General features: G+C 62.3%; 2 protein-coding genes across 3 annotated transcripts; one reads left to right on the plus strand and one right to left on the minus strand.

Annotated features, from left to right (window-relative positions):
• Positions 1-1,779: 1,779 nt before the first annotated feature.
• On the minus strand, positions 1,780-14,388 carry PRPF31 (pre-mRNA processing factor 31). 2 transcript variants are annotated; one of them, XM_070402332.1, is made up of 14 exons: positions 14,316-14,388; positions 12,148-12,335; positions 11,997-12,057; positions 10,286-10,369; positions 9,367-9,464; positions 8,433-8,539; positions 7,705-7,874; positions 6,209-6,366; positions 5,117-5,206; positions 3,628-3,755; positions 3,466-3,538; positions 2,857-2,985; positions 2,177-2,275; positions 1,780-1,992 (listed from the first exon to the last, which is right to left on the minus strand). In XM_070402332.1, exons 2-14 carry the CDS (start codon positions 12,322-12,324, stop codon positions 1,867-1,869), a joined length of 1,500 nt encoding a protein of 499 aa, XP_070258433.1. In that variant the 5' UTR covers positions 12,325-12,335; positions 14,316-14,388; the 3' UTR covers positions 1,780-1,866. The 2 variants fall into 2 exon arrangements, with proteins under 2 accessions (XP_070258433.1, XP_070258431.1); XM_070402330.1 differs by having other exon boundaries at positions 12,148-12,332; positions 14,316-14,386.
• A 73-nt stretch (positions 14,389-14,461) lies between these two features.
• TFPT (TCF3 fusion partner) lies at positions 14,462-18,935 on the plus strand. Its single transcript, XM_070402340.1, has 6 exons — positions 14,462-14,884; positions 15,489-15,747; positions 16,131-16,201; positions 18,105-18,174; positions 18,259-18,477; positions 18,810-18,935. The coding sequence occupies exons 1-6, from the start codon at positions 14,862-14,864 to the stop codon at positions 18,927-18,929; spliced, it is 762 nt and encodes a 253-aa protein (XP_070258441.1). The 5' UTR covers positions 14,462-14,861; the 3' UTR covers positions 18,930-18,935.
• The last annotated feature ends 50 nt before the right edge of the window (positions 18,936-18,985 follow it).

An 18,985-nucleotide genomic window follows, 5' to 3' on the forward strand; every position in this document is an offset into this window, starting at 1 on the left:
GATCAGCTGCCTCCTGCACACTCCCCACCGGGGATGTGCCCGCAACCAAGGCACATGCCCTTGACCGGAATCGAACCTGGGACCCCTCAGTCCGGAGGCCGAAGCTCTATCCACTGAGCCAAACCAGCCAGGGCCACCTGGTGGCTTTTGAAAAAACCCAGTCAGGCCTCACCGTAACCAGTGGAATAAAAATAAATAAATCTGGCGCCCGGCCAGTGCTGCTTAGTGGTTGAGTGACAACCTATGAACCAGGAGGTCCTGGTTAGATACCTGGTTGGGCACATGCCGGGGTTGTGGGCTCGCCCCCCAGTGTGAGGCGTGCGGGAGGCAGCCGATAAATGATTCTCTCATCGTTGATGTTTCTCTCTCTCTTTCCTTCTCCCTTCCTCTCTCTGAGAGCAATAAAAACATGTTAAAAAATAAATCTGGGGGTCAGAACCAGGTAGCAGGAATTGTAAAACTTCTGAGATGATCCCAACATGCATCTAATTTTCCGGAGCCGTGGCTCTGAGTGTGGCCCCTACATCAGCAGCGTAGACATCACCTGGGACCTCGTTAGAAACGCACAGTGTTGAGCCTAGGACAGACCAACGGAATCCCAAGCTCTGGGCCCAGCAGTCTGTTTTCATCAAACCTTACGGGCAGCTCTGAAGCAGAGTGAGCGTGGAGGATCTTTGTTGTAAGTGTACACAGGACAGGACGCCTGACTGGATTCTGTCCCGATACCTACCCCCGCCCTCCCCCCCCCCCCCCCCCCGCGCGCGCGCACGCGCGCACGCGCACACACACACACACACACACACACACACACCATTAGTCACTCTGGCCAGGGGAGATGGGATTCCGAAGGGCCGTGCCCAGAGGGACAGAGGGCCCTTCCCGGCAGAGCCCCAAGCAGACCAGCCAGGGCTGTCACTTTTATTTACACAGGACTTAGGCTCAAGCATAAACTTGGGGAAAGAGCTGTGACCCGGGGTACTTTGGCCGGTAGAAGGAAGCTCCCAGGTGGAGGAGATTCAGAGAGCTCCGGGGTCCGCGGGAGGCACTGGGGTTCAGGGACACACACCGAGCCCTGAGTGGGGGTGGGGCAGCCCAGAGGGGAACAGACAGCGAGATTGCAGCCCGGTCCCGGAAGTGACAGACCCGGCAAGAAGCCTGGACTGCCCAAGCCATTCCCCAGGGAGGCCTTCCCACACCGGCCTTTCAGCCTCTGCTTCCAACCCAGGGGACAGGCCTTGGCCGGCCCACCTCCCCCCAGACTGGGGGCTCCTCTCACACCTGGTGAGCTGAGCTTGGCACAGCAGTGGGAGCTCCCCGCAGACGGGAATAAAAGCAGTGCCAGTCCCCGGGCGGGGCCATCCTGTGCCGAGTGCCTGCCGACATCCGGTGGTGTTTGGTGACCTCCCAGGTGGCCCACACGGGAGCTGGGCTTCCGCAGGCTCCTTGCTTGGGTGTGAAATGACAGGTGCCCCGAGGCATGTGGGACGGAGGGGGTGCTCCTCTTCCTGGGATCCATGATGGGGACTGACTGGGCTGGGAGCCCACCTGGATCGGGGGCCCAGGCTCTGTCCCCCAAACCCAGTAGCTCTGACTCCTCCAGTGCCTGACAATCAGATTCAGACAATGTGCTTTTAATCACACTTTTCCCAAAAGTATCTGCTTTCCCAGTTAAAATAACAAAAACGAGGTGTGGTGGGGACCGCTCTGCCAACTGGGGCGGCGATCTCAGTGCGGGGGCCTCCGCACCCCCCTGGACAGTCTGGGCACTGGGCACTGGCGGGCTCCCCCCATTGGAGCCCCCAGCCCTGACCCCTTGGGAGCACATGGCCTCCACGTCTGCCGTGGGCGGCCACCCAGAGTGCGCCCTCAGGTGGACATGATGCCGTTCTTCTCGCCCTTGACCTTGAGGAACTCGGCCATGCTGGAGAAGTACTTCTGGTTGGCCTCGGCCACCTTCTTCTCGGCCGCTTGTGGGTTCACAATCTCCAGGCCCTGGGCAGGCGAGGGGGACGGGCAGCTGGGTGAGATGGCCTGGCCCCTTGACGTCAGCCCCCTCTTCCCAACACACACACACACACACACACACACACACACACACAGACACACACGCACACACACACTCTCTCTCCCCTGAGTGAACAGGCGAAGCCCAACCCGGGGAGGGGGTTTCCGGTACCTGGAGCGGGGTGAAGGCCACACTGGAGGCGGTGCCCGAGGAGCGGTCGCGGATGGTGGACTTCCCGCCGTACACCACACTCTGCTTCTGCAGGGTCCGCTGTGGGCGGGAGGGAGGGCGGGAGGGTGGGCGGGCGGCTGTGACCTGGGCCCTCCCTCCTGGGCCGCCTCAGCCGCCCCCACCAGGCCCTCCCTCCTGGGCCGCCTCAGCCCCCCCCGCACCAGGCCCTCCTTCCCTGGCCGCCTCAGCCCCCCGACCGGGCCCTCCCTCCTGGGCCGCCTCAGCCCCCCCCACCAGGCCCTCCTTCCCGGGCCGCCTCAGCCCCCCCCACCAGGCCCTCCCTCCCGGGGCGCCTCAGCCCCCCCACCAGGCCCTCCCTCCTGGGCCGCCTCAGCCCCCCCCCCCCACCGGGCCCTCCCTCCTGGGCCGCCTCAGCCCCCCCACCGGGCCCTCCTTCCCGGGCCGCCTCAGCCCCCCCCCACCAGGCCCTCCCTCCCGGGCCGCCTCAGCCCCCCCCACCAGGCCCTCCCTCCCGGGGCGCCTCAGCCCCCCCCACCAGGCCCTCCCTCCCGGGCCGCCTCAGCCCCCCCCACCAGGCCCTCCCTCCCGGGCCGCCTCAGCCCCCCCCACCAGGCCCTCCCTCCCGGGCCGCCTCAGCCCCTCCGCCGGGCCCAGCACACCTGCAGCGTCTTGGAGATCCTGGCTTTGGTGGCCTCGTTCACCTGCGTCTGCCGCACGCGCCCACTGCCCGACTTGCCCAGGTGGCCCAGGCTGAAGCCCAGGTCCTCCTGGTAGGCATCCTCCTCGATCTGGGGGAGGGAGAGGCATCTGGAGTCAGTCACCCCGATCAGCTAGAAGCCCCATCCTCTGTCCCACCAGCCAGTCCTGGGGCCCCTGTTCAGGCGCCCGCGGCCCCGAGAGCAGTGAGCCTTGCTGAGGCCCCAGTAGCGGGGCCGTGAGGAGCTGGGTCCTGTGACTGCTTCCCAAGCTGACAGGTGGGGGGTGTGTGCGGTTCTTGTGGGACCGGGAGGGTGCTCGGAGGAGACTGGGGAGGGGCATGCGACGCAGGGCATGGGAAGGGCAGGGAGGAGGGGCCGGGGTGGCCAGCAATGCCCAGACCAGGATCCTGGGTCAGTGCAGAGCCTCGGGGTGAGGGGCCCGGAGCTGGGGGTGGTGTGAGTCCCTTGGGGCTGGGGGACCAGGGAGGAGGCTGGGTGGTGCCCCAGATCTGAGGGGCCATAGACAGGAGCGCAGCAGGGGCGGGGCCGGCTGGGAGGGCCGGGGCCCACCTCTCCGAAGCTCATGCGGTTGGCCTGCTTCCGGATCTCCGTCAGCCCCAGCCGCTCCTTCATTTTGCGATACCTGAGGACAGGGCACCCGGGAGTCAGCTGGAACGGGGAGCCCCTCCCCTCCCTGCCCGCCCAGCGCCCAGCCTTCCGCCAGCGCCCCACCTGCGGCCGCCTCGCTTCTTGCGCTGCCCATCGAGGGGCGCAGGCAGCGGCTTCACCTGCTTCACGGGGGGAGGCTCCTGCCACTTGTCGAACTTCCGCTCGATCTCGTCCTTGAGTTCGTAGCCCACCTGCGGGGCACGGGAGGGGCTGCGGCTGCTGGGACCTCAGCCGCCCCTGGCTCTCGGGGGCGAGCTCCACCCAAGACCCGCCGATCCCCGACTGACCCCCCGAGACAACTGTCTCCTCGACACCCGGATACCACAGCCCGAGGACGCCTGCCCGCCCCAGCTCCCACCCTCGCTCCCTGCAGGTCAGCAAGGGGGGACGCCCGGGGGTCGGTCAGCCTCCGCCCGCTTCTCTCTGACCCCGCCCATCCCAAGGGCTCTTCTTCAGGGAAGACCCCAAATCGGCCTCTGCTCAGCCTGTCCGCTGAGTCCGAGCACCCCGAGGCCCACAGCCCCTGGTCTGCCCGCGGCCCCCTCCCAGGCTGGCTGTGCACCCGCCTCAGGGCCTTGGCACTGACCTCCCCAGTGCACACAAGGTTCGAGATCCGCCTGCCAACCTCACTCAGGTCCTCGTGAAGCCCTCCCTCCCTGAGGCAGCCTCTCTGGGACCCAATGCCCTGGCTTCTCTCCTGGCACTGACCTGGCACACGGGACACACCCATAGGTTTACCTACTGTCTCCGCCCCCTCCCCCAACTGGAATATGAATGCCCCAAGGCGGGGCTTTTGTCTGTGCTGCTCACCTTGCACCCCAGCCTCCAGACCAGAATTGGGGGGAAGGGAGAGAGAGGGGAGAGAGGGGGAGAGAGGGGGTGAGAGAGGGGGTGAGAGAGGGGGAGAGAGAGCCTGGAGCCCTGGCTGCCGCCAGGCTGGGTGCTTGGGCAACAATGCACAAGACAGCAAGCGTCTCTCCTCTCTCAGAACAAGTCAGCCTAGAAGACGGGGGTTAGCTGGTGGGGGGACAGGTCCTAGCCCAGCAGCAAAGAATGGCGGCCCCCACCCCGTCCCCAAAGGTCCACGTGGGAGTCTCGGTCCCTGTGAACATGTCAGGTTAAGGTCAGGAGATGGGGAGAGATGGGGAGGGTGTGGGCCAGTGTCACCAGTCCTTCCGAGGCAGCTGGGAGGCCACACACTGGAGGGAGGGGCCTCTGGAAGTGGGAGGGCACGGGACCCCCCCCCCCCCCCCCCCCCCCGCCCCGCGGCCCAGAGGAACAACTCGGAGACACCTTGGTCTAACCCAGCAGAACCCATTCCGAACCCTGACTGAGGCCTGTGAGCTCCTGCCCCTGTGCTGCACTGAGCCAGGCGTCTGGTCATTTGCTAAGAGCAGCGGCGACAGGAAGCAGATGGAGGGGGTTTGAGGGGGGGTAGTTGACGGGGGTTGGGGGAGGTGGTGACCTTGGGGCCACAGTAGACACCGCCCGTCAGGACAATCGCTCTCCCTGGACAGCCCACAGCCCACGGGCTCAGACGCCGGTCCCTCACCTTCCCCTCCGTGCTCTCGTGGAAGCTGTCCACGCGGGCTGCCAGCGTGCACTTGGCGGCCACCAGGCGGGCGGCTTTCCGCCGCAGATCCTGGAAGAACGGAAACGGAGGCCGAGTCACGGCGAGGATCACCGAGGCCACGGGGCTCCCGAACGCTAGCCCCCGGCCCGTTCCTGCCTGGCCGCGGCCACCCTCGTGCCGTGCGTCACCGTGACAGCGTGTTGTGGCAGCAAAGCATCGTCGCCAACGCTTTCTTCAAACTACTCTTTAAAAGCTTAACCTGGTTTGACAGACAACCTACTACACTGCTCCGGACGGGAACTATCACAGACCTAAGGCGAAGTGTGTTAGGATTAAAACAGGAAACGTGCAGGTAGCACTGAGAACACCAGAGAAAAGGCGGCCTGTGCCTTGGGGACACCATGATGCACGTGGGAAACCTGTGGCCACAGGTCTCGTTAGTGGTAGTTACACCGACAATGAAGTCAGCAGCAGCTGGTGCAGCGAAGACCTAGCCTGCCCCTACGGGGTCTGGTCTGGCCAGGCAGGAACCCTGTGAGTTAGGGGGGTCTTTGGGTTACAGGGTCAACCCGGAGACGGGGCTCAGCCACGCTGCGTAACCAAGCCCAGCAGACTGCGGGCGCGGAGCCCGGCTGGGGGTGCTCTGTGCTGTGGTCACACATCGGTGCTGGGAGAGGACCGTGCCTGACGGCGGGCACTCCTGGGCCCTGCCCTCGGGCTTCTCCCCTGGACTGACGTTACTGCCCTCTCCTGTGGTGAACTGTGACCCCGAGTGGGTGGCTGAGCCTGAGGGCGCTTTGGGGAAGCCCGGAGCGCAGACTAAGGCTGACGTCACTTGTCAGGTGCGAGGCCACCCGGATGAGTGGGCATCATGACTGAGAAGCAGGCTGTTCTCCCCACTTTACAGACGGAAAGACCGAGGCAGAGCTCAGGCCTCTTGCGTGAGGTCACCTAACCAGCAAGTGGCGCTGCCAGATCCCAACCCCAGCGCATGTGTCCCAGCGTCCCTGTTCTCACCCCCGAGCCACCGTCCCAGTGTCCCCACCAGCCCTCGCGGACGGAGGTGCTCACCGGGGGCAGGGACTGCACGATGTCGCTGTGGTAGATGTAGCCGGTGTGGGGCAGCACGGACGTGGACGAGAAGCCCGACAGCGTCTTGCGCTGGGCCCCCAGCAGCATGATGTTGCAGGCGGGCATCTTGGACAGGTTGGTCAGGCCGCCGGCCACCCCTGCAGCGGGCGGGGAAGAGGGGTGAGGCGGTGAGGAGAGCAGGGCCATTTGTCCACGTGCCTTTACCGCGTCTCTGGTTGGATGCCATGGCGGCCCCGCCAGGGAGGGCCTCTCATTTCAGAGGGGGATGTGGAGGAAGCTCAGAGAGGTGAGCAACTTGCCCGAGGGCGCACAGCGAGCAATGGCCCGAGAGGAGCCTAACTCAAGTCAGAGAAGCAGCACAGCCCGCCCTGGGGCGCGCCAACCACAGGGCCTGGTGTGCAGCACTGGGGTCCCCTGAGCTGGTCTGCAGGGGGGGCGGGAAGAGGGCTGCCTGAGGGAAATAGCTCCACCGCTGAGGGGCCTGCTGTGAGCTGGTGCTGGGTGTCTTTAAGGGAAACTGTCATCAACCACACGAACCCCTAAAGTGAGCCTCAAACACAGCGCGCCAACAGACCCGAGAGGCCATCGCAATCCTCTGCAGGCCATTAAGGTAAGGACCCCGAGTTGGGGTGATTGCCCTGGAGGAGCCGGGCTCAACGCCCCCACAAAGGGCCCTTCGAGGTGGAAGAGGAAGGCGGTGTCAGTCACAGACGTGAGAGCAGGAGGGAGGGGCATGAGCAAGGGACGCGGGCACCTCCAGAGGCGGGAACAGGCCAGGAGCCGGGCCTCCGGAGCCCCCGTGAAGGAATGTCCAGAATCACGAGGTGACGGAGGGGGTGGGAGGCTGCCTAAGGAGCTCAATTTGTGGTCATTTGTTGCAGCCGCCACAGGAAACCAGCGCACCCCAGTCACCCCAGGGAAACTGAGGCACGTGAGGTCGCCTGCCCAAGGCGGTGGGGCCAGTGAGAGGGAGCAGGACCCACACCGAGTTCCCACCTGCGACTGCACACACCTGCCCTGAAGGCGGCTGGGAGGGGCCCAGCTCTGGCCCCAAACTTCACCTGCTGGTGTCCTCACCCCACCCCGTGCTCAGAATGAGACGTATCTAGAGGTGATTAAGGTGACGTGACATCACAGGATTGGCCCCAATTCAATCTGCCTGGTGCCCTTAAAGGAGGTTGGGACACGGACACACACAGAGGGACAGCATGTGACCGCACGGGACCAGCCCTGCCCGCACCAGGATCTCAGGCTCCAGCCGGCAGGACAGGGCGACAATAAGTCTCAGTGGTTGAAGCCTTTCTGGTGGCAGACCAGGCCCGAGAACAGCTGCTTTACCCAACTCCCTGCGAGTGTTTCTGGTTAAAGGGGCCAGGAGACCGGGGGCGGGGACCCCCCTGCAGTGGGGACCCCCTGCCAGGACCAGGCCCCACCTCACGGAGGACACGGGGCCCCCCTCCCGGCCCCGGGCTCACCCATGATCTTGGCGGCCGTGGACGCCCCGATGATGATGGAGAGGTTGGGCGCGATGAAGGACATGCGGGACTCCACGTACTCGTAGATGCGGTGCTTGGAGGCGTTCAGCTCCAGCGCCATGTCGCAGGCCTCCTCCAGCCGCTCCAGCTCCTCCTCCGACAGCTGCTGCCTGCAGGGGAGGGGGGACCACATGGCTGGGACCCCTGCCTGACTGCTGTGGGAGCCCCGCCCCCAGCTGTGTGCACATGTGTGTTTGTGTGCACGCATGCAGGCGTGTGCAGCCTCAGGACAATCACCCCTCGGCAGTGGCAAGCGGGGGGCCTGCTGTTCCCCCGCAGAGAGCTCGGTCCAGCCTGTGGCTGAGCCACCCCCTCCAGGAAGGCACCCGACCCAGCCCCTCCTGTGTCTGACATGCGCCCTTTGGCCTTTGACCTGTGCATGCACCTCCCTTCTCTCCGACAGGAGCTGAGAGGGCAGGGTCACCTCCAGCTGCTAGTTCTGTAACCCCATCCGGGGACCTGCCAACACTTGTTCATTTGTTCGAGGACCAGGATGACAGCCGAGGGAGACCCCATCCCACAGGACCAGGCTGGCTCCTCACTCAGTGGGGACCCCCGAGCCCAGCCTGCTGCCTGGCTGGCACCGAAGTGAACTGTCCCCCAAGACCGACACCTGTGCCACTGGGACCCCGGGATCGCGCCTCCTCCCCTCCCCGCGGCGTACACACCCCTGGGTGGTCGAGGCGGTCACGCTGACCACCATGATGGTGGCGTTGGTCAGGATCTGCTGCAGGTTCTCGTTGTTCTTGCACTTGTCCAGGCTGTTGCCCAGCTCCTGGGGGTGAGGAGGCGCCAATGGACGGGCGGCACGGAGGCCCAGGGAGGCTCTGCCCCCGCTCGGTCCCTTCCGGGTGCAGGGAAGCTGGGTCTGTACGCAGGTGCCTCTCCCGCCCCCACCGGCTCCGAGAGCGTCAGTGCTCCAAGCACCAGCTCCGCCTGCCCCGTGTGGCTGATACGGAACGGACCCGAGCAACTGGCCACTCAGAGCGCGAATCTGACCATCGCCTCCCTGCACGGACGCCCCTGGCCGCCGCCCTCACCTCGGGACACGTGGGAGCCTCCGGGCGGGCGTCCCTGCCTTCACCTCCGGGGCTTAGAGGTCAGGTGTGACCAGACCTTGTCAACTCGCCTCCTCACTTCCTGTTTCTCGTTCCCTGAACCCGCAGGGCACCTTACCCTCTCGGGGTCCTGACACTTCACGCTCTTCCCCCGAATCTCTGCACAGCTGCCCCTTGTCAGCTCTCCACACCCCCTGCTCCGTCCACCAGAGGGAGTGGGCGCCCCCATCTCCCTCCCCGCTCCCTGGGCCAGTCCCCCCTTGGGAGACCCCTCTCCGGAGAGCCAGGGAGCCGAGGGTGGGGCGGAGGAGCCGTGAGAACCTCCTTTCCAGGCTCCACAGCTGGCAGCAGCTGGACCAGCCGTCAGTCACCCCTCCAGAGCCTCCAGGCCCCGAGGGCGAGGGAGGTGGCTGGGGCCTCCGCCGTCACTAACTGAGCTTGTCCCCCCGGCTCCTGTGCTCACCGTCTTGGGCAGCCTTTCCCCGCCAGGGTCCCAGGGCGGGGCCAGCCTCCCCCCCAACCCACGGAGCCCACCCGCACCCACCTTGACCGTGCGGATGTAATCCAGCGCGTTGGGGACCAGCGACTCCAGCTCGGGGAACCGCTTCGAGTACTTGTCCCGGATGAACTTGTGGATGATGTCTGAGGTGGGCGGGGCGGGAGGCGTCTGATGAGGGGACAGGCGGGCGGCTGGCTGTTCCCCACACCCACTTCCCCCTCTCACTTTAGTAACCGAACCCCTGAGGTTCACGGGGCACAAGGACACCCAGAATACAGGGCCCACTTCCCGCTCCCTCGCTGCTGGACCGGCTGGAATGAGCTAGTTCTGGTCTAGAGCTGACACGTGCAGCTTCCAGGGCACCCCTTGAAGAGGAGAGCTGTGCCCTCTGCTCCGCCCCGTCTTGCTGGTGGGGATGTGGAGGCGATGGCTGGAGGTGGGCAGTCACCTTGGACCACGAAACAGGCAGCAGATCAACAAGATAACAAGAGCCTGGCCTGGCCGGTGTGGCTCAGAGGTTGAGCGTTGACCCATGAACCAAAAGGTCCCTGGTTCGATTCCCGGTCAGGGCACATGCCCAGGTTGTGGGCTCCATCCCCAGTTTGGGGGCGGGGGGAGGGGTGGGGAACACACAGGAGGCAGCCAATCGATGTCTCTCTCTCATTCATGTTCCTATCGCTCTGTCCCTCTCTCTCTAAAAATCAATAAAAACATATTTAAGAAAATAAATAAATAAAGAGCCTGGGCAGCAGACACTCCGACACCAGGGCCCCAGCCTGGACTTCCACGCGAGGGGAAAGTGCACTTCCTTCTTCGTCCAGCCCCTGCCACAGCAGCAGAGGCCGGACTCAGGCAATAGGAGGGGCTGGGGAGAGGCCAGCGGGATCCTGCCTGTCCCCCGACCCCCCACCCCCACCCCCCACCGCAGGCAGGGAGGGCTGTCTGCTTCCTCTCCCACACTCACTCAGCTCGTTCTCAATCTCCACGGTCAGGTTGTTGGCGTCCACGATGACCCGGTATTCGGGCGCCGCCTCCACGGGTCCCATCACTGTGAGGGCGAGAAACAGCCGGTGGTGCCCCACGCCCGGGGCTCTGCCCACACAGCTCTTCCCTGGGCACACATCCCCCACCCCCCCAATGCGCCTGACACATGCATTCGCACTTCCACGTCCAATCCAGGTACCAGTTCTTCCCTGAGCCCCAAGGCAGGGTCAGCTGGCCCTCCGGGGGCTCCAGAGGGCCCCCAGCTCCCTCCCTCCCAGCAGGCACTGCCCCCCAATTGCTGTCTGGGACCTGCTGCCCTCAGCTGACCCCTCGGGGTGCCCAGCACCCACACGCCTGGCCCCGAGGTGCCTCAGTCCTTCCTTTGCAGAAAGGAAGAGTGAATGTCCCTGAAACTCCGCGCTGATGACACCACCCCTGTGCCTGACAACCTCCCCGGCCACCGAATCCCAGAGAGCCGCCCCCCCCGGGAGGAGAATGGGCTGTAACAGGATCACCCCCCAGAGCTGGTCTGGACGGCCAAGAGCTAACCCGGCGCCGCCCTCAGCTGGGAGGGAGAGGCTTTAGGTGACGCGTTAGGAATCGCGCACGTCTGCGGCTACTTCCTGTTTACCAAATGGCACCAGTCTTCTACTCACAGTAACACAGCTTTCCTTCTGAGATACAGTTAATGAAAAAAGTACGCTGACTTAAAGCAGTGGTTCTCAACCTTCTGGCCCTTTAAATACAATTCCTCATGTTGTGACCCAACCATAACATTATTTTCGTTGCTACTTCATCACTGTAATGTTGCTACTGTTATGAATCGTCATGTAAATATCTGATATGCAGATGGCCTTAGGCGACCCCTGTGAAAGGGCCGTTAGACCGCCAAAGGGGTCGCGACCCACAGGTTGAGAACCGCTGATTTAAAGACAATGTGGAGTGGGGGTTGGGAGGCTGGGTGGAAAAGGTGAAGGGACTAAGAAGTACAAACTGGCAGTTACAGAGCAGTCAGGGGGAGCCCGGCCGGCGTGGCTCAGGGGTCGAGCCTCGGCCAATGAACCAGGAGGCCACGGTTCGGTTCCCGGTCAAGGGCACATGCCCGGTTTTCGGGCTGGAGCCCAGTGATTCTCACTCATCACTGACGTTTCTATCTCTCTCTCCTCCCTTCCTCTCTGAAATCAATAAAATATATATTTAAAAACCCCCACACAAAAACAAAATAGTCAGGGGGACGCAGAGCACAGCACAGGGAACATCGTCAATAATATTATAACTGTGGATGGTGCCAAGTGGGCACTAGACTTATCACGGGGGTCGCTCTGTAAGGTCTATGTGTATCCACTATGCTGTACACCTGAAACTAACATAATACTGTATGTCAACTGTAATTGAAAAATAAAAAATAAAATCGGGTGCTAAAAAAAACAACCACCAAACAAAAAATGTGAAGTAAACAGGACAAGTAGCGAAACCCCAGGAACTGGTCACGTGACCGCTTAGAAACCCGGACAGATTGGCGAACGCTGTAAAATGCAGCATCTATTCGGGAGAGAAGGGGACCGGGCTGGGATGGAGGAGGAGAGGGCTCGGAAAAGGCCGGGAGGGGGAGCGACCCAGCTTTCAAAGCCACAGGCAGCGCAAGGCAGGGGACCAGGCGGTGGGCGAGGCCGAGGGGAGGCAGGGGGTACCTTCCGAAGCTTTGGCTTGCTTGCTGATGTACTCCTCGATCTTCATCATGATCTCAGCAAACTGGGGAGGAGAGGCGGGTCAGCTCCCAGGACGGCCGGAGAGAGGCCCTGCCCGCCGCCGCCCTCCGAGCTCCCGCCCGCGGCCGCTCACCATCTTGCTGTCCCACAGCTTGGCGATGCTCTTGACCGAGTCCCCGGAAAGATCCAGCTGCGTCTCCTCCTGCACATCCTCGATCGCCGGCTCCTCTTCCTCCTCCCCATAGCTTCCTCCTTCCTCCTCTTCCGCCGCCTCCTCGAGGTCGGCCAGGAGCTCGTCTGCCAGAGACATCCCGAGGCCTACTGGGGGGAGAGCAGGGGTCCCCCCATTACCGAGAGGGGCTCCCCCCCAGGAGGCCCTGGTCCACCCTCATCCGCCCCACTAGCACGCAGGCTCCACAAGGACCGGCGTTTTCATCTGCGTTGCTCTCCAGCTCCTCACTGTGCCTGGCACATAGTAGGTGCTCAATAAACACCAACTGAATTAATCCATGAACAAACCCCCCAGAACCCAGATAATCTCCAGCCGCAACTCACACCACCTACCCTCTCACATTCACTTCACTGATGAGACACAGCACCCTCCCTCATTAAGGCTTAAAAGATACATCCTCCTGCCCGGCCCGTGTGGCTCAATGGTTGAGTGTCGACCTATGAACCAGGAGGTCAGGGCATATGCCCTGGTTGTGGGCTCGATTCCCAATGTGGGGCGTGCAGGAGGCAGCCAATCCATGATTCTCTCTCATCATTGATGTTTCTATTTCTCTAGCTCTCTCCCTTCCTCTCTGAATTCAATAAAAATATATTAAAAAAAAAAAAAGAAACATTGGGTAAATGAATCAACAATTTCATTTAGTCGTTACACCCACCAGATTATGGTCTCTTTTCTCCAGGTCTTTGAATAGATTATTTTCCATATATGGTAGAGGCATAAACATTATGTCTGGCGACATGGTGGGTTTTCTGTGACACCCCCCCCCCCCCCCCCCCCCCGTCCCAAGACTGGATCCTACTCTCCTGTTTATACATCTATGAACTCACTCGATTGCCTCAACACTTAAGAGACCCTAAATTCCTAACATTTGTCATCCTGTGTACTGAGGGGTCTCGGGTTCGAGTCCCGGTCAAGGGCTTGTCCCTGGGTTGCACGTTGGATCTCTGTCGGGATGCGTGTGGGAGGCAGCCAATAGACGCGTCTCTCTCACATTGATGTTTCTCTCTCTCTCTCTCTCTCTCTACCCTCTCTCCCTCCCTCCCTTCCACTGTCTCTAAAAAGCAACAGGGAAAACACTCTCTGGTGAGGATTAACAACAAAAAAGTTAAATTTCTAACACTTTGGGTTTTTTTTTAAATATATTTTTATTGATTTCAGAGAGGAAGGGAGAGGGAGAGAGAGACAGAAACATCAATGATGAGAGAGAATCATTGATCGGCTGCCTCCCGCACGCCCCCTACTGGGGATCGAGCCCGAAACCCGGGCCTGTGCCCTTGACCGGGAATCGAACCCGGGACCCTTCAGTCCGCAGGCTGATGCTCTATCCACTGATCCACACCGGCCAGGACTCTAACACTCTGTTTAAGGCCCGCCTTGCCCATGAAGCTCCCGTTTCCTTAAGAACAGGGCCCGTTTCACTGTTCACTCTACCCCAGCGCCCGGCGCGGAGCAGGTACCAGGACGTCGCCTGACCCCCACCTGCCACCATCACCGTTAGGGGCTCAGCCCCTCCTCAGCCTCCCATTCGCGCCTGGTACCCCGGCTCCCTGACCCCCGCACCCCGCGGCAGCCCGCACGCCCGCGGCACCCCATATACTTGTGATTAAGCCGTGACTTCACCCGTTCCCCCCAGGCCAGTGGTTCTCAACCTTCCTAAAGCCGCGACCCTTTAATACAGTTCCTCATGTTGTGGTGACCCCCAACCATAACATTATTTTCGTTGCTACCTCATCACTGTCATGTTGCTACTGTTGTGAATCGTCACGTAAATATCTGCTATGCAGGATGTGTTTTCATGGTTACAAATTGAACATAGTTAAAGCGTAGTGATGAATCACAAAAACAATATGTTTTCCGATGGTCTTAGGCGACCCCTGTGAAAGGGTCGTTCGACCCCCCAAGGGGTCGCGACCCCCAGGTTGAGAACCGCTGCCCCAGGCGGAGGGCGCCGAGGGAAGGCGGTGCTGAGGCCGCGGGCGCCCCCGGCCTCAGGGCGGTCGGCCTGGCAGAGGCCGCCCGTGTCCCCCCCTCGGCCGGCCCCGCGCTCCCCCCGCCGCCGCCACACTCACCTCCTCCTCGATCCGCGCGCCTCGGCTCCTAGGAAATCAGCTTCAGACGCCGTTCGACGCGCGCTGATGACGTCTCGCCCTCGCGCCGCGGCCGACTCGGAGCTGCGCTCTGATTGGTCCCTGCGCCTCGTCCCTCAGGCCCGCGGTTGGAACAACAACTTTATTGGCACCGACCGCTAGTCGGAGACGGGCTGAGCAGGCGCGAGGCGAGGGGCTCCCCCGGCCCGCGGCCCGCCGAGGACCGGACCTCCCAAGCGGAGGGTCGCCGCGGTCAGACGGCGCGGTACCGGGACCGGAATCAAGACGCAGGCGACTCAGACGCCTGGCGGCGGCGTTAGACTAGCGAGCAGGGCCTTTCAGCCGGGACTCGGGGTGGGGGTGGGGCGAGGGGGGCGAGCCGGAAACAGAGGACTACAACTCCCAGGAGGCTTAGCGGCCGGGGCCCGGGTGCCTGGCCGTGGAATCGGATGGGGCGTGTTGTTTTGCGAGCCGCTTTAACCTAGAGGTTTGCAAGGTTGGGAGTTCCGCGCCGGGAGCCGGGGAGAAATGGAGCTGGAGCAGAGAGAGGGGTAAGTGGGGGAAATCCCAAGAGGCAGTGCAGCTGTAGAATATGCAACCTTCCGCGCTTTGCCCTGAGGGCTGATGGGGGTTGTAGTTCGTGCATTGGCTTTGGGTTAGAATTCTTATTAGGGACTGGGGTCTGTACGCAAGCATCCTGGGGGATGAGGCTGGGGGTCTAGCAGCGGTTCTCAACCTGTGGGTCGCGACCCCTTTGGCGGTCGGACGACCCTTTCACAGGGGTAGCCTAAGACCATCCTGCATATCAAACATTTACATGACGATTCATAACAGTAGCAACATTACAGATATGAAGTAGCAACGAAAATAATGTTATGGTTGGGTCACAACATGAAGAACTGTATTTAAAGGGCCAGAAGGTTGAGAACCACTGGAGAGGTTGGAGGCCTGGACTCCTGGGTCTCAGTGAGGGGTTGGGGGCCTTGAACTTCCCTAAAATACTTGGGAGGAGGAATCTGGGGTCTGAACTCTCTCCGGGGTCGGGGCTTGAACTCTGGATCCCCTGACGGAGAGGCTGGGGGCCTGGGCTCCCGGCGTGGAGGGTGGAGCAGGGGACCGGAGGTTCGGGGTCCCTGAGCGCCCCTGACCCTACAGGACCATGGCAGCCGTGGGCTTTGAGGAGTTCTCAGCACCTCCCGGCTCGGAGCTGGCGCTGCCCCCGCTGTTCGGTGGTCACATCCTGGAGAGCGAGCTTGAGACCGAAGTGGAGTTCGTGTCTGGGGGTCTGGGCAGCTCCAGCCTCAGGGAGCGAGACGAGGAGGAGGAGGCAGCCCGGGGCCGGCGGCGGCGCCAAAGGGAACTCAATCGCAGGAAGTACCAGGCGCTGGGTCGGCGCTGCAGGGAGATCGAGCAGGTAGGTGAGTGTGGGGTCCGTTTTGGGGTCCCCCGGCCTGAGTGCTCACCCCCTCCGAGGCTCTGCCTGTGCGCGGGCACAGCCTCTCTTGCTCAGCAGGATGAGGCTTTCATGCATCGTTCGTTTATTCCGCACCTGTGATGTGCATGGCCCCTGGCGTGCTGTCTCCTCTAGGAGCGCCCGGGACAGCCCAGATCAGCTCGCTGATGCCTCACAAGTGCCCGTCCTGCATGGTGGAGGCCAGTGTGAGCAGATGCAGGAGGGACAGCCTCTTCCGGTCCACAAGATGACCCTGGGCTGGCTCCCTGGTCCCCAGCAGGGCTGGCTGCACTCACCCTCCGTTGCATGGGTGCAGCTGACCTGTGCTCTCCCCCTCCCTGCAGGTGAACGAGCGGGTCCTGAACAGGCTCCATCAGGTACAGAGGATAACACGGAGACTCCAGCAGGAGCGGAGGTAACCCTTGGGCACTGCCCTGGCCAGCCTGCCTCTGCCCCTGACCGCGTCTCCACGTGCGTCTCCTTTCTCCACCGTCCAGGCCCAGGAGGAGACGAGGCTGCAGAGATGGGCGGGGGGCTGAGGCCAGCAGGGACCAGGAGTGGGACTGGGTCTTGCAGCAGGAAAGAGCTGCCGGGGCCTGAGGGAGCAGGTGTGCACCCTCTGAGTGGAGAGGGCAGCAAAGGAAGGGGTCCTGGCCTTAGGAGTTGCAGACCCAGCCCTAGCTGGTTTGGCTCAGTGGGCAGAGCATCAGCCTGTGAACCAAAGGGCCCTGGGTTTGATTCCAGTCAAGAGCACATAGTTGGTTGCAGGCTCCGTCCCAGCCCAAGCCCTGGTCGGGGCTCCTGCAGGAGGCAACCAATCAGTGTGTCTCTCTCACATCGATGTTTCTCTCTGCTCTCTGTCTTTCCCTCTCCCTTCCACTCTCCCTCAAAATCAGTGGGAAAATATTCCAGTGTGAGGACATACAAAAAAAAGTCACAGACCCCGTTTCAAGCTCTGAGCCAGTTGACACCCCCTCTCAGAGCCCCAGTTTCCTGACAACTCAGGGTGACGCAAAGGTCATGCCGAAGCCACAAGGCTGCTGAGGAGCAAGCGGGGGGTCCCAGGATGAGCTGAGCTCAGAGCATCCCGCCTCGGGACAGGGTGGGTGTGAGTCTGGGGCCGACCGCTGGGGATCTGATGCCGTCTGTCACTCTCTGTGTCCCCCTCAGGAAAAGGGGGAGAGCCTTCCCCGGTGAGGTACTTAGAGTAACCGAGTCAGAGAGAAAGGAGTGGTGGTTGCTGGGGGCAGGCGACCGGGAGTCCTCGTTTCACAGGGACGGAGCTGCCCTTTGGAAAGATGAAGAGAGTCTGAGATGGACGGGGCGATGCTTGCACAGCAGTGTGAGTGCTACCTCACGCCGCTGCGTACACACTTAAATACGCTGACCTTAGGCCAGTGTTGCTCTGGAGGGTCTTGTCTTGGGTTCGATTCCCGGCCAAGGGCACGTAACGGGGTTACAGGTTCCATTCCTGCCCCTGGTCAGGGTACGTGCAGGAGGCAGCCTAATGATGCATCTCTCGTTGAAGTTTCTCTCTCTCTTTCTTCCTTGCCTTCCCTCCCTTCCACTTCCTCTAAAAATCAATGGAAAAAATATCCTCAGGTGAGGATTAATGACAACAGAAAATGCTTAAATTAGTAAATTTTGTATCTTACTGCAATTTTGAAAAATAAATGATTTTTTAGAGAGAGTGGAAGACAGAGGGAAATATCGACGTGAGAGAAACACATTGCTTGCTTCCTGCACGTTCCCCAACCAGGGCCTGAGTCAGGGAGGAGCCTGTAACTGAGGTACAGGCCCTTCACCAGAACCGAACCCGGGACCCTTCAGCCTGCAGGCTGACGCTCTACCCATTGAGCCAAACTGGCCAGGGCAAGACAGGAAGCTTTTAGAAGCAGGAACGGGGAAAGAGGAGCCGGCAAAGTCCGTGAGAGCTGAGGTCGCCAGGGGTGCTCTGCACACGCTTCTCTGGCCTTTTAGTTATTAATAAAAACGACGGCCACGTGAACGTTGGCTCAGCCAGCATCCCCCCAGTGCTCTCCGGTCAGGTCTGGTGGTGGTGTCCCAGCCGTCCCTGCAGTTGGCGTTGTCCCCTCCCCTTGACAGTGGGAAGCTAAGGTGTAGAGTCACCTTCTCCTGCCCAAAGTCCACTGGGTGGTCAGGCGCTTGGCACCCAGGCCTCTCAGACCCCAGAGCTCCAGCCCTTCTGGGTCAAGGGCACGTTGGTTTCAGAGGGAGTCAGAGCCGGGCTGTCAGGGGCCCCCTCCCCTGATCACCAGAAACGAAGGGGTCCCCTGGCGGCTCCTTTCCGGGCGCAGGTTCCTCATGAGGGTGCTGGACTCCTACGGCGACGACTATCGGGCCAGCCAGTTCACCATCTTACTGGAGGTGAGCAGCGGGGCTGGGGGGCCGGGGGCTGGGGGAGCCGGGAGCCCAGGACACAGTCTTCACCTGCCTCCCGTCTCCCTCCAGGACGAGGGCAGCCAGGGCACAGACGCCCCCACCCCAGGCAACGCTGAGAACGAGCCTCCGGAGAAAGAGGGGCTGTCCCCGCCCAGGAGGACGCCAGCGCCCGCAGAAGCCAGCAGCCCGGCCCCCGGCGAGGGGCCCAGCGGGCGGAAGAGGCGGCGAGCGCCCCGGGAAGGACGCCGAGCGGGAGTCCCGCTGACTCCGGAGCTGGCCCCCGTGCAGGTGGGAGGCCCAGCCCAGGGGCCAGGGTTTCATGGTGGGGCCAGCAGGGAGGGGACATAGGTGAAGCAGGATCGGAGGGTTGGAGTTGGAAGGAGGAAGTTGGGGAAAGCCGGGAAGGCTGGGGTGGAAGGAGGAAGACCTGGAGGAGGCTGTGGGAGGAGATGGGAGGGGAGACGGCGGCTGGAGCACCTGGAGGCCACGGGGACCCAGGAACACTGGGACTTTCTGGGGTGCACCAGGAGGCTGTCTGGCCCCGGAGTGCAGGAATGGTGGGCCCCAGGAGCCTTCCCCAGACCCAGGCCCACTCACACGGAGCTTCCGCCCCCCCCCAGATAAAGGTGGAGGAAGACTTCGGCTTCGAAGCGGACGAGGCCCTGGACTCAAGTTGGGTTTCTCGGGGGCCAGACAAGCTGCTGCCCTACCCCACCCTAGCCAGCCCCCCCTTTGACTGACCCCCCCAATAAACGGACCCCATGGTCTCCTCGGCCACTGTCTGCTGCTCCCACCT

The sequence above is a fragment of the Myotis yumanensis genome, unplaced genomic scaffold, assembly GCF_028538775.1.
Source record: "Myotis yumanensis isolate MYYU_CA2020_CCGP unplaced genomic scaffold, mMyoYum1.0.hap1 SCAF_23, whole genome shotgun sequence".
NCBI lineage: Eukaryota > Metazoa > Chordata > Mammalia > Chiroptera > Vespertilionidae > Myotis > Myotis yumanensis.

Bases quoted from the DNA above. Each gene is read 5' to 3' on its own strand.
- PRPF31 (XM_070402332.1), bottom strand. From the start codon at position 12,324: ATGTCTCTGGCAGACGAGCTCCTGGCCGACCTCGAGGAGGCGGCGGAA. The intron at 9,465-10,285 runs GTGAGTGTGGGA...CGCCCACCTCAG, and splicing joins GGAGATTGAGAACGAGCTGA to ACATCATCCACAAGTTCATC. The intron at 2,986-3,465 runs GTGGGCCCCGGC...TCCCTCCCCCAG, and splicing joins ACCGCATGAGCTTCGGAGAG to ATCGAGGAGGATGCCTACCA.
- TFPT (XM_070402340.1), top strand. From the start codon at position 14,862: ATGGAGCTGGAGCAGAGAGAGGG. The intron at 14,885-15,488 runs GTAAGTGGGGGA...CTGACCCTACAG, and splicing joins GAGCTGGAGCAGAGAGAGGG to GACCATGGCAGCCGTGGGCT. The intron at 18,175-18,258 runs GTGAGCAGCGGG...GTCTCCCTCCAG, and splicing joins AGTTCACCATCTTACTGGAG to GACGAGGGCAGCCAGGGCAC.